General features: G+C 43.3%; 1 protein-coding gene across 1 annotated transcript in view; it reads left to right on the top strand.

Moving 5' to 3' along the window:
• Window positions 1-13,281, top strand: part of UST (uronyl 2-sulfotransferase) — a 293,697-nt gene that overhangs the window by 104,358 nt on the left and 176,058 nt on the right. Inside the window, exon 2 of the mRNA XM_032339286.1 lies at window positions 8,453-8,496. Coding sequence (XP_032195177.1) covers window positions 8,453-8,496 — 44 coding nt within the window. The remainder of the gene's footprint in view (window positions 1-8,452; window positions 8,497-13,281) is intronic.

Genomic DNA, 13,281 nt, shown 5'->3' with positions numbered 1-13,281 from the left:
CGGCAGAAAGGTCACACGCTCAAAGCGGACCATCCTTTGGCTAAGCAGGACCCACAAAAATAGAACATCAACTAGAAAGGACCCGAGGTAGCCAGAGGCTCTGAGTTGCCCCTGGAATCTGGGCCCCACCTAACTTGTCCCCTCGCATCCCCCCTCACCCCAGTGTTGTGCTGGCTCCTTGGGATCCCAGGACATTCCTTTCTTCAGCAGCACACAAGCCTCTTGTCCTTGGGTGGAGTTGGGGGCTTGGCACATGCCTGAGGTCGCGTGTAGCTGGTTTGGGCCAGATGTTCCTCAAAGTGCTCAGACCCTGCTGTGCCCAGGCCATCCCGAGCAGCCCCAGACTGCCCAGCTCGAGGTACCATGGGAGCCAAAGGGCTCAGTATCTCAAAGCATACTGGGGCCCTCAGGCTGGGGTCTCTGGGCAAGACAGGGTGGTGTGGCAGCTGTGGGCACAACCAGGATCTTGTGCTGATTCTCTTTGTGCAACATGGTGCAGGTCACTTCATCTTCCTGAGCCTCGGCTTCCTCTGCTGTAAAATGGGCGTAATACCGTGCTTGCCATGGGAACTCAGTAGGGGGAGGTCTGGAGAATACTTCTCACCGTGCTTAAATCAGGGTCAGTGCTAGCTACTGGTGATGCTAACACAGATGCTGATTGTTTCAGCCTTTAGCCTTGTTTTGTTTCTTAATCGGCGGCATCCCGTCTGTCTTCCGCTGTAGTTATTAGGGGTGCTTTGAGAAGTAAGCATGTGATGGCAAGTGCCCGTTCTCACGGTGGCTATGTTCTGATGGAAGAAATCCTATCAGCCTGCTGCTTAGAGCCTTGCCCAGTGTGGGGCTGGGGCTGCTGAGTGAATGGGTGTGTTAGAGTTACACAGGGGCATGGCCATAGTCATTACTTTGGGAGGAAAATCTCAGGGAATGAAACAGACATCTAGCAGATTCTATTTCTCTTTGATACACCGTTCCTACCTGGATAAGATCATATATGATTATGATGAATCCCTGAGCTAATTTGGCAATAAATTCATATTTATATTCAGGTTGTTATTACAGCAGTGGTGCACTGATCATTGGACTCCAAAGGTAATTTCCATCTACAAATGTGCTCTTGACATCCTAAGATGTATATTCAGATTTAATTAAAAAAAAAAGAGAGAGAGAGCTGTACTCTAAAACAGAGCAGTGTTTTTGAGCCTGAAAATATAAAGAGAAGAGCATTAATTCTTTTTTAAAATTTATTTGAAATGGAAACCACTATCTAAATCATACTTGGTAACATTTTAATTCGGATATGTTTTTCAGTGTCTGGAATGCTCATTTTTATCATTTAGCATCAAGAGAGTATTTTCAGGCTGTTTGTGCCTTTGCTAACTGGTTAAGTAAACATTCAAGATTTTTTTTTTTTTTTTGGAAAGGCATTTTTGTAAATGTATTTAAGTATCGATAGTTAATAAAACCATTTGTTTTAATTCAGTGAAAAATAATTTTATTAAATCTTAAATAAAGCTGTGCAAGCAATTTTCCTCCATTACAGTGTCTTTGGGACTGCGTTAATTATAATAAATGGAGCTATTGGAGACATTTACTCAGCACACAAACTCCTCATTGTTAACCATGGCTGGTGTGTGCTGACAGCTGCCTCTTAGAGAAATGTAACCCATAGTTAATGGTGGAAAGTGTGGCATTAACATAATTTTTTGGCAAGGACAAAGCCGGGGTTGCAGTGTTGCTTTCAACAGTGACTCCTTCATTAACAGTGTCTTATCAGAGGCCCAGACTCCCGGGGGTGGAGGGTTTGGGGGGAGAGATGCCAGCCATATGATTGTGTTATAGGTAACCAGAACCCTGTGTGAAATGGCTGCTTCTGAATAATAAAGAAAAGGATTTCAGTCGCTTAGAAGTATGATTTTAAAAGGGGGCCAGAGAAAGACTCTGCAAAGAGCTGCTGGTGTTTGATCGAAATTGACAGAGTGTAGAGGCGGCTCTTTTGACACTGACACTAATGCATATTATGGTTTCTATAAGAGGGATTAGAATTAAAACATTTTTATTCTTCAGGGACCAACTCAGGCAAAAATAGATTTGCTAATGCAAGACTTAAAGAGTCAAGAATAAATTATAGGCCACCAAGTTTCTGTAAATTCACTTGCACGTTGCAGAGGTATTTCAAACAACTAGGGGGAACTTTTTGTATATTTCTGAAGACAGATCAAAGATAGAATCAGAAAGGAATAGGAAATATCAAATAATTATTTTATATCAATATTCCTCCTCACTATGACAAACTATGCCCCTGACCTCAGGATTCTCTTTAATTTCCTCAAAATAAATAAAATGATAAAATTGAATATGAATGCTAAAATCAGATAATATAAGATGAGCACGTGCCAGGTAGGAATTGTGCTGAATGCTTTACATGTGTCTTGTTTCTTTTTTATAACAACACCGTCACTTCGGTTATTAATGTCCTCATCTTGCAGAGGAGGACATTAAGCCTCATGGAAATTAAGTGGTGTTCCCAAGGCCATCAACAAGTAAAAGGTAGGACTGAGATTTGAACCCAGGTCTTTGGTTCTGCAGCCTGCAGTATTCCATTACCCCTGGGCGACCCGGTGTCACCAGTGACAGTCAGTGCTATTAACAGTATCTTACTGAATCCATTAAAAGATTACCCTGGGGCTCCTTTCCACTGTCTCTCTCCCTCTCACACAGAAGAGTGACTGTTGCTATTTATAACACATGGCTAATTCTGTTCAGTAGACCTTCACATCAGTGCTTCTAGCAAATTTCTTCTCTGTCAGCTGTGTTGGTCTCTGTTGGATTCACGTGGGCATGGCCTCAAGCTCCTCTGTGCTGGCCAGCTTCCCCAGCTCCTCTCCACTCCAGGCCCAGAGGCTGCCAAGACAGGCACCTCACTGGCAGGAATCCTCTGGAGGCTTCCTCCTCTCAGATCCTTGTGGCCCTCACAGTGCATGTAGGGGTCAGATATGAGTGCCTCCAGGACTGACAGAATACCTTCTAGTTGTTTGAGTTGAGTGAGGTGTGGGGAAACTCTGGGGATGGAGGACTAGACTTTTCCTTCCCCTTTTTGCCTTGAAACAAGAGGTTCAACAGGACAACATGTACTAAGCATTGTTTGCAGAAATAATATGTCCTGAAATGGCAGGCTCTAAAAATTATTTTTGAAAAGACTTGTGAAGACCAACAAAAGTTGGGCAACCCATGTGGGTTGGGGGGAAGCCCTCTGCCCAGCACTGCCCATGCCAGCCCTCTGGCAGCCCGTGAGCTGGCTGTGGCCCTTTTCAGTTTTGTTACAGACCCCGAGCAGGTGCTCGCAGTGAAATGCCTGGTGGCCATCTTGAGGCTAGGAGTGGTTCTGTGACTCAGCTCGCCACCAACATTCCCATTTGATGTGGTGCTCGTGTGGCCTGATCTCTCACTAGAAATAGTAGTCACAGGGGTGGGGGAACCCCTGATTAACAGCAGCCTGAATTCCATCTGTTATGTTTTATTTCTGAAAAGCAAAGTGCAGCCTGAATTATGAAGGACACTAATTTGTGTTTTTGTAGCTTGGGGGTTCTCAATCTGTCAAGACATTAGCATGACCTGCAGAAATTTAGGAAATACTAAAAGCTAAATGACTTGTTTTGAATTAAAATCAGACTAAATGAGGTCAGAGCCTGGCATCCACATTCTTAAAAATATTGCAGGCGAGTGGAATGTACAGTGAGGATTGCAAATAGGTGAGCAGGAGGATGAAGAGACGGTGAAGGAAGGTTTTGCACCTGCTGCCAGTCCTGTTGGCCATGCAGTTAGTACAGCGAGTAGTGTAAGTAGTGCTGCTAGCAAACGGACTAGCTGCTTACTGTGTGTTGGCAGTGCTCTGAACATTTTTCATAGAATGAAATTATCCTCATAATAATAATCCTCATAATAATAATATCCTCATAATAACTTGGGACCTTCTTTCATTTCAACAGATGTGTACATGGAAAACTTTGAGGAGGCAAAGCAATTAATTTAGAGTTGGATGATGCTTGCTGGGGATGGTCTCTATTATAAAGTGAGCTGAAGCCTGTTTCTGTCGGTATACGCTGTATCTGGCTGTTCATGTTGTTGCTCTTATCATGGAAGACTTGGATGGCCTTTGTACGGTCAACGCCCCTGGGTTCCACCCACCGAAACCCAACTCTACAATTATAACCCATCAGACATCTTCAGATTTCTGGTCACAACCCCTGGCCTCCTAATTTTTAGGATCAGACTTCACATGAGTTTCCTAAAATGCTTCTTTGTTGCAAATAGTTTGTATGATGGCAGAAGTAGGTAGCCGTTGATGGCATATAGCCCTGCAGAGACCCTGGTCATCCATATACACTCTAGTAAGTGCATATACTGTAGCTCCCCCATACGTGGATTTAACTCCTTTGTGCACTGGTGCACGGTTTCTTGTGTTCTATTTACCACCTCCCAGGGAGGTCTCCTCATGAAGGGCTAGATGTATAGGTCGAGATTTAGAATGTGTTGTAATTTAGCTGGTTGCAAAGTCTGAGATCACCTGCTTTCTAGCCAGGACATTTGAAAAATCATTAAACCATGAGGATTCTGTTGGTGTTGGTTTTGATGTATAGTTCTATAAATTTTATCCCAAATACAGAGCCACGTAACCATGACTACCATCAGGATGTAGACCAGTCTCCATGTTCAAAGGCTTCAAATAGTTCCTACCTCAGCAGCCTGGATAAGCTTGACTTTCTGTGAGAGGCTTAGCTCTGAGCCACCTGAGCTAGTGATTTCTTGGCAGTTTGGAGATAGACCTTTCTGAAAAATGTGCCCAGTGGTGGGAGTGGAAACTTGTGGGGTGTGCCTTTCTGTTTTTTCCAGTTTGACTAGATACCATTACCCTTGATCCTCAAAGAAAAGACTTAAGTCATGAAAAGGAGGATGAAGCCAGAGCTCTGAAGATGTGGGTTACTTTCTGAAAGAAATGAAATGATATGCCCCTGTTAGCCTTCTAAAAGAAAAGATACTGCCTCACAGGGTCCTGCCACCTGGGATCAGAAACTGGGGTTCCCAGGGCACATAGAGGTGGGTGGCAGCTAAGTGCTTATCCTCTGTCCTGGTTCCAGAACCTTCATCAGCCCTCCTCTGCCTTTTCTTCCTGAATTTACATCTTGAACTCCAAGACCAAAGACTTGGGCGGCTTTCGTTTGACTTCCTTCCCCACTTAGACACCATCCATTGAGTTTCCCATGAGGCAGAGTAGCAAGACCTTGTCTGGTGACAGGGAGCTCATTCAGAGAGGCTCACTTGGGTAACAGGGCTCCTCCGTTGATGTCCACAGACGACAAGTTACCAGCTTCAAGTCTGACGATTCTGACGGTTTTGTTTACTTTGCAGTATGAAAGCATAAGCTCCTAGGATGAAAAGCTCTGCCTATATACCAGATAATAGTACAGTTAGACCCCAGGAGAATAAAAACCTGCTGTCTCCAATTAAAGAAATGTGTGGAACTTTTCTTTTCCTTTTCTGTACCTCTGTTAAAAGTATAAACATTTATAGCCTCTGTGTTCTAATAAACCTACCTGTGGAGGGGCACTCGGGATCTGCTGGTGGAGAAGACAGGAGGGCTCATGGCGCACAGACCAAAAGGGGCCAGCCCTCTCCCTTTCTCTGCAGAAAGAAAGAAGTGAGGTCTTCTATAAGGAAGGGGGGAGGGAGGAGGGAAGAAAGGAGGGAGATGGAAGAAAGGAGGGATATTTCAGCTAAGCCTCAGTGATGGAGGTGGAGAAGAGTTTTTTCTTACAGAGGAAAGAGCTAATTGAGGAGGTCGCTAGCTAACAACAGGTCAGTATGCTGTGGAACCAAGAGAAGGCTGTTGCAGCTGGTGGTGGATGTGGTTGGAGGGCAGGGCCTGGGTCATGTGGGGGTATAGGCCGTGGAAAGAGTTGACTATTTTGTTTTTAGAGAAATAGGTTTGAAATAGAGAGCTGACATGGCCTGATGGATAAGGTTAAAAGATCCCTCTGTTTGCTACATGGGTAGAGAAGCAAATTTGTAACCAGTGAGGAGATGCAAGGGTTCTCTCAGATGGCCCAGAGGGGCTGGTGGGAAGTGATCAGATCTGAGTGATGATTTGAAGGCTGACCCAATGGGACCTGTGACTGGGTTGGTACAGGTCGAGTAAGGGAAGGAGACTGGATCAAGGATGACTTTTGGGCTTTGGAGCCCATAGGGGAAGGGATGTGTTGTGTGACCAGATAAGGAGGATGGGGGGGTGGCAGTTCGTGGTGGAGGGAGGAGGTGGGAAATTGCAGCAAATAAAGACTTTGGACTGGCCAAGTGTGAGATGCCTATAGACATCCAGGCTGAGGTGCTAAGGAGTCCATGCATAGCCGAGTCTGGAGTGTGAGGGGGCAGTCAGGCATTCAAGTCATTCATCTGTAGGAACTTTGTGTCTTGTGGAATCTTCTAGTATTTTAGAAAACACTTAGTTGTTTGAGTTATCTGGTCCCTGAGACTGATACCTGGAAACATGGCTGCAGTTTGATGGGCTTTCTCAGGTCCCTTCTGGAAGGACACATTCACAGGACGAGGTGATGAGACCCTCCCACAGCCATACCGACTATATTACGTAGCAATAGCTCTGAATACTTCTTAAGACTGAGGCAGTCGTTTTTCTGGATTCTTTCGTACACGTCCTCTTTATTAAGTCAGATAAATTTCTATTTTTGTGTGTTCTCAGTAGAGTGCAGAGCAATAATTAAGATCAAACAAATTGTTACTCGTATTTACATTTCAAAGTTTCCTGGATATAACCCAATCATATGCATGCCAGGTGTTTGTGTCTGTGTGTCTCAGACACAAAATTTGGGCTCTATTGTCCCTTTGTTGTACCCTAATGTTAGCCCATTAGTGTACAGTCACTGTGGCCATCAAGTGGGTGATAGATCAGAAGACTACAAAGAAAGAGGAATGGCTGATGCCCTGGTATGGAAAAAGGGAAAAAAACCCTAAGACAAAACCCACCTATTTGTTATGTTTTGGATAAGTTTCCCCATTTGAACTCTCTCTGTCTTAAGTTCTACTTCTCCCTTAAAAAAAAAAAAAAAAAAAAAAAAAAGGTGATTTATTTAAATAGTTAATTTCTGCACCCAACGTGGGGCTTGAGCTCATGATCTCGAGATCGAGAGTTGCATGCTCTTCCCACTGAGCCAGCCAGGTGCCCCCTACTTCTTTTTATTTCAATTTCTTAAGCCACTTTTGCATTCTCCTAAAGAAGCACCTTTCATCTACTTCAACTGGGACATTTACCTTATTCCTTAAGCTACTGTTCTCTCTAGGTATCCTTGTGTTTCTAATATTGTCCTTATTTTGTTGTGTTAGAAAGACTGGCCATCTTCACTTTTTGTGGAGGTAATTTCTTCTGACTGACAAGTACTGTCTCCCTGGAGGGAGCTTCTGAATATACGAGCACATCACTGGCTCCCCCGTGGTCTCACGCATATTGCCAGTCTGGTGCCCGGGGCTGCGGGCTCAGTGCCCAGGCTGTGTTGTCCATTTCCAAGCTCTGGAAAAGCCGGTAGGTAGGCTTTTCAGATGAGCAGCAGATGCCCAAGCACACACTGGAAAATATAGTCTTCTGTCTTTTCTGCAGTTTAACAGGGGATGACCCTGAGCCAATTACTAGATTTCTCTAGGCTTCTGTTCCCTCCTCTGTAAGTGAGGATAATTATAACCCACCTCCAATATTTGAATTAAATGAAATCCTGGAAAGCCTGAGCAGAGTACCTGCTACATAAAAGGAGCTCAGTGACTTTTGGTTTCTGTCCTAACCCCTCTGAGGCACACAAGCCAGTAAGCGGCTATTCATAAAGACAGATCAAGTTTCTAATGCAAGCGAGACTGGAAAGACCAAGGAAAATCAATAGTCAAGACAAAGTAGAGAACAGTGCAGTAAAGGGTTCTCAAAGTCTCATTCCAGGACCTGCAGCATCAACATCACTTGGGAGCTTGTGAGATGCAAATTCTCAGAGACACTGTGGACCCAGTCAGTCTGTGTTTCACAAGCTCCACGGGTACTTCTGATGCACACTGAGGTTTGCATCACTCAATTGCACACTGCATCATCTCAGGTTACACACTGAGAACCACTGGTCTGTAATAAACTCAACAGATACGGGGTGAGGGACTGTGGTGCGTATTTCTGCATTTGTATGTGAGCACACACACCAACGTATGTACAGTGTTTGTAACTGTTGGACCTGTAATCGAGCATGGTGATATCGACAAAATCCCACCAAACTGGCAGTTAATAACCCATTGTTCTTTGGTACAATTGTCTAAACAGGGATATACCTAGGATGCTTGTTTTCAATGACTTTGCTCTAAAATCACTTTGGCTTTAAAAGTATCAATTCACCAACTTTCTTCTTTCTTCCCCTAGGAAATTCCACTTACTTGGATGATCATGGACCGCCTCCTAGTAAGGTAAGGTCTTTGCCTGTGGCATAGATCCCCTTTCCTTTCTCAGTCCCTACAGCCTCCAACAATCCCAACCAGAGCCCTCCTGGCCCTGAATTGTTTACAGGAAAGTAGATGACAGACATCAAGTTCATCTTTGACATAGAGTGAGGAGAAGAACCTATAAGCAGTTTTGGCCGATTTTTAAGGGTCAGAATAGTCCAGTGACCTCTTAGTGGAGTTCCCCACTACTATTTACTCTCTTAAGCTCAGTGAACATCAATCGATATACCAGAGAATGAGAATAATGAAGACAGTGTTGGATCACTTATGATGATGACCTACAAAGTAGAGTTTTAAGCACCCAGTAAGCTTAGAGGCTGGAAATTTATCTCAAAGTTGGCATTTGAGCTTGTGGGATTCGAAGACATACTCTACTCTTTGTAAGACTATAAGCTTTGGAACAAGGTCTTCCTGGGGGCATCACCAGCTCTGCCACTCACTGTATGACATTGGACAAACTATGTAATACTAGGAGCCTCAGTTTTTTTATGTGCAAAGGGGGATTAACCATAGTACCCACAGTACAGGACATCTAACAGTATCCAATGAGCTGATCTATGACATTCAGCCCCTGGCATGCAATAAGCATTAAATAAACAGTGGCTCATGTTAACTAGACTGGAGGAACATTACGATTATTGATGAATGGCTCAGTGGTATTTATCACAGTTATGACTAGCTCTGCCACTTGGTCCACTGCATATATAGTGGGGGCTTATGATGCTGGCGGGCACCGGGAATACAAACACGAAACAAAACAAGAGTGACAGAACAAAATAAGCCCTATCCTGAAGGAGCAAAAGAATATGAAAGTTCGATACCATCCATGGATAAGAACCATGTCTAGCTCCTCTTGGCATCCCCACACCCTTGCAGTAGCACATCGTGACTATTCATTAAATTTCACTGAATTGGACCATGGAATCCAGAGCTGGAATCTAAATAACGTCTTCTGGCTCCCAGCCCAGGTTTCTTCCACTCAGCCAGTGTTCTCAAACTTGAGCTTGCCCCAGGGTTTCCTGAAGGCTTACTAAAACACGGATTGCTGGGCCCAGACCCCTGAGTATCTGATTCTGTAGGTCTGGTGTAGGACCCGAGAACTTGCATTTCTAACAATCTCTCAAGTGTTGCTGATGGTGCTGTTCTTGGGACCATGTTTGCTTTAAAGGCCATGAATCTAGAGAAAACAATGTCCCTGGACATTTTCTGTGTTGTTTTTTACTGCTGATGGCCTAGAGAGAGTGGTATGGCTTATTTCATAAAGGCTACTTAGTCATGTAATGATGACTCACTGTTGTAACTCATCTTACAGTGAAAACAAATTTTCTTTGGAAAACAGTCTGGAAGGGAAGATGAATGGGTGTGGGGGAGAAGAATGGTGTGGATGCCCTGCTAGGTTCCTGCACCACTAACTGTACTTCTCTCCCAAGAGGAGTCCAGCAAACCGCCCCCTACTTTCTATGTTCTGCAGGGAATGGGGGTGAGGCTGGCTGTGTGGGACCCATCAGCTGTTTGTCTCAGTGGCATATTGGGACACTATTTAGGGTTTCAGGTTTGATAAATGGGGTTTTATCTAGCAGAGAGACCCAGGCCCACTTCATATAAACTTGCCTTCTTGACGTGATCCTTGGTAACTGGCTTGGGACCACCTCCTTAATCTGCCTAGGGTCCTTGACCTTGCTGAGCTGGCCACCCTGTCTACCTCTTTACTAGTATCCTTGGTGCCTGGATTCTGTATTTGCTGGATTCTCTCCCCTTGTCCGTGTGAAGGTTATCTTGGTTCTGCCTTCCCCCACCCCTGCAGCCTGGTCTTTACCCCTCCCTCTTCCCCCACGCCCAGCCAGAGCTCCCTGTGACACCCAGAAAAGATCAGGTCATATCAGATCATTTTAGACCACTTTCAGGCTCAATCCATTTCTATCAATTCTATTCCAAGTTCAAAATTGTGAATATAATCTCCGTCAACCAGCAGAATGTGACAGATTTTTTTACTATAACTGTATTTTCATTATCTAGGAGTGGAGTAGCAAAAACACTGTTTTGACTTCCTAAGCAGTAGCCAAAATAAGAAGAATACAAAAATGAGTAAAAATAATGTTGGTATGTTAACATCTTTTCATCCATGTTTATTACTTCTGCCAGGGTGGAAATGAATCCCAGAAATGATAAAGTCAGACTTTCAGATTAAGGTCCCTTGAATGCCCCCTGAAGTTGGGCCTTGGTTAGTTGGGTCCATCGACCCCTGGGGTCTCCAGGACCATGGTGGCATCCAGAGGAGACGGACTCACATATGTGTGGCCTCCAGAATGCACCCCCAGCCTGGCACGGGAAAGCAAGACTGAGGGCAGACCCACCATTTTCATACTTGTTTAGCATTCATAAATAACTTTCTGATGCCAAGATCGAAAGAGCTGTGATCTAGATAAAATAAGGTTTTTAAACCCTGAAAATGTACTGAGTTTTACAGGCGAGTTCTCATTTTATTAAAAGTTCATTCCACGAGTTTCACATTCCACAAGTAATAGCCATTTAGGGAATGGGGTGTGTGCCACATAGCACACAGAGCCCAGGGCTTCCTTCTCACCAGAATTTTCATTAAAAGAAAAAAAAAAAGCCTCTGAATTTTTTACTTGTTTTTAAAATCTGCTTTAATCTCACAGCTCACCTCCATTTTTAATCTAAGTCATTATTTAAAGGCAGATGTTAGTATTTTCTTCTGTGAACCACTTTTTACTACCGTTTTGTGTGCACGCAGAACACATGGTTTAAGGTTAGAGCCCTGCTAAAAATGAACACATAGATCTCTACTGAATGAATTAAAAGGATATTCTTGAGAACAAAAACAGACATGCAGCGGCCAGGATTGTGCAATCACACTTCCTATGAAGTTGTGTGTATGGGATATGTGTGTACAGAGAAAAGCCTGGAAGAATAGTAGTATTTTCTCTGGATGGTGAGCTTTCAAGAGATTTTTACTCTTAATTTTATTTTTTTTTTGTATTTTTTTTATTTCGTTAGAGTAATGCCCACTCAACCTAAAGATCAGGGTGGGGGGTGGGGAATGGAGGGAGAAAGCTCTCATGCAAGAGAAGATGAGGGTCAGGCAGGAAAGCCCGTGCTGCTCGGACCTCTGCAGCTGCTTCTGCAGTTCATGACACCCGAGAGCAACCTGATCTCTGAGGGTTGTTATCTTTTCCTGCTCCACTTCACTTGGCCCGTGGGTCCCCACACAAGCAGCTGGTGACAGCAATGATAAATTCGGGTGGTAGCCAATAGGATGTGGGGATTGTTTCATACATGTATGTTGGGTCCCAAATCTGATAGATAAGGAGAGCTGGTCTAAGCAACTCAAGAAAAATAAAAGCACTGTCTATAGCTGGTGTCTGTCCTTTCCTAGTGGCAGGCTCCCTGCTAAGAACTTTGCATACGGGGCACCTGGGTGGCCCAGTTGGTTGAGCAACTGCCTTCAGCTCAGGTCATGATCATGGAATCCCGGGATCAAATCCCACAGCGGGCTTCCTGCTCAATGGGGGGGTCTGCTTCTCCCTCTGACCTTCCCCCTCTCTCTCTCTCTCAAATAAATAAGTGAAATCTTTTTTTTTTTTTTTAAAGAATTTTGCATGTGAATTTAGTCTTGGTAAAACCCTATGGAAAGGAAATCATTTTTTAAAATTAAAGGATAGTTGACGTACAATATTGTATTAGTTTCAGGTGTACAACCTGTATTGTAGTGATTGGAATTTATTACATTATGCAATACTTATCATGGTACATGTAGTTAACCTTCTGTCACCATGCAAAGTTATAGTATTACTGACCTATATTCTCTATGCTGAACTTTACATACCCGTGATTTACTTATTTTATAGCTGGAAGCCTATACCTCTTAATCCTCTTCAATGTTTTCACCCCTTACCCCACACTCTCCTTCTAGCAACTACTAGTTTATTCTCTGTATTTTGAGTCTGTTTTTGTTTTATTGGTTTAATTATTTTGTTTTTAGATTTTACGTATAAGTGAAATTATGTAGTATCTGTCTTTGTCTGACGTACTTCACTTTCACTTAGCATAAGATCCTCTACATCTGTCCATTTTGTCACACACAGCAAGATTTCATTCTTTTTTATGGCTGAGTAATATTCCTCTGTGTGTGTGTGTGTGTGTGTGTTTGTGTGTGTGTATACACATATATATCACATCTTCTTTACCAGTTTATCAATATATGGACATAGGTTGCTTCCATACCTTGACTATTGTAAATAATGCTGCAGTGAACATGGGGGTGCATATAACTTTCCAAATTAGTGTTTTTGTTTTCTTTGACTAAATATCCAGAACTGGAATTGCTGGATCATATCATGTTTCTATTTTTAATTTTTTGAGGACCCTACATACTATTTTCTGTAGTAGCTGTACCAATTTACATTCCCAACAGCAATGCACAAGTGTTCCCCTGTCTCCACATCTTCATCAGCACTTGGTATTTCTTGTCTTTTTGATACTAGCCATTCTGACTGATGTGAGGTGTTATCTTATTGTGGATTTGGTTTGTATTTCCCTGATGATTAGTGATGTTCAGCATTTTTTCATGTGTCTGTTGGCCTTCTGTTTGTTTTCTTTGGAAAAATGCTTATTCAAGCCCTCTGCCTATTTTTAAACTGGATTCTTTGTTTTTTGGTGTTGAGTTGTGTGAGTTCTTTATGTGTCTTGGATATTAACCCCTTATTGGGTATATCATTTGTGAATATC

Source organism: Mustela erminea, chromosome 4 (assembly GCF_009829155.1).
Source record: "Mustela erminea isolate mMusErm1 chromosome 4, mMusErm1.Pri, whole genome shotgun sequence".
NCBI lineage: Eukaryota > Metazoa > Chordata > Mammalia > Carnivora > Mustelidae > Mustela > Mustela erminea.
Note: the sequence above shows the minus strand (reverse complement) of the source record. Positions and strands in the feature narration are given on the sequence as shown.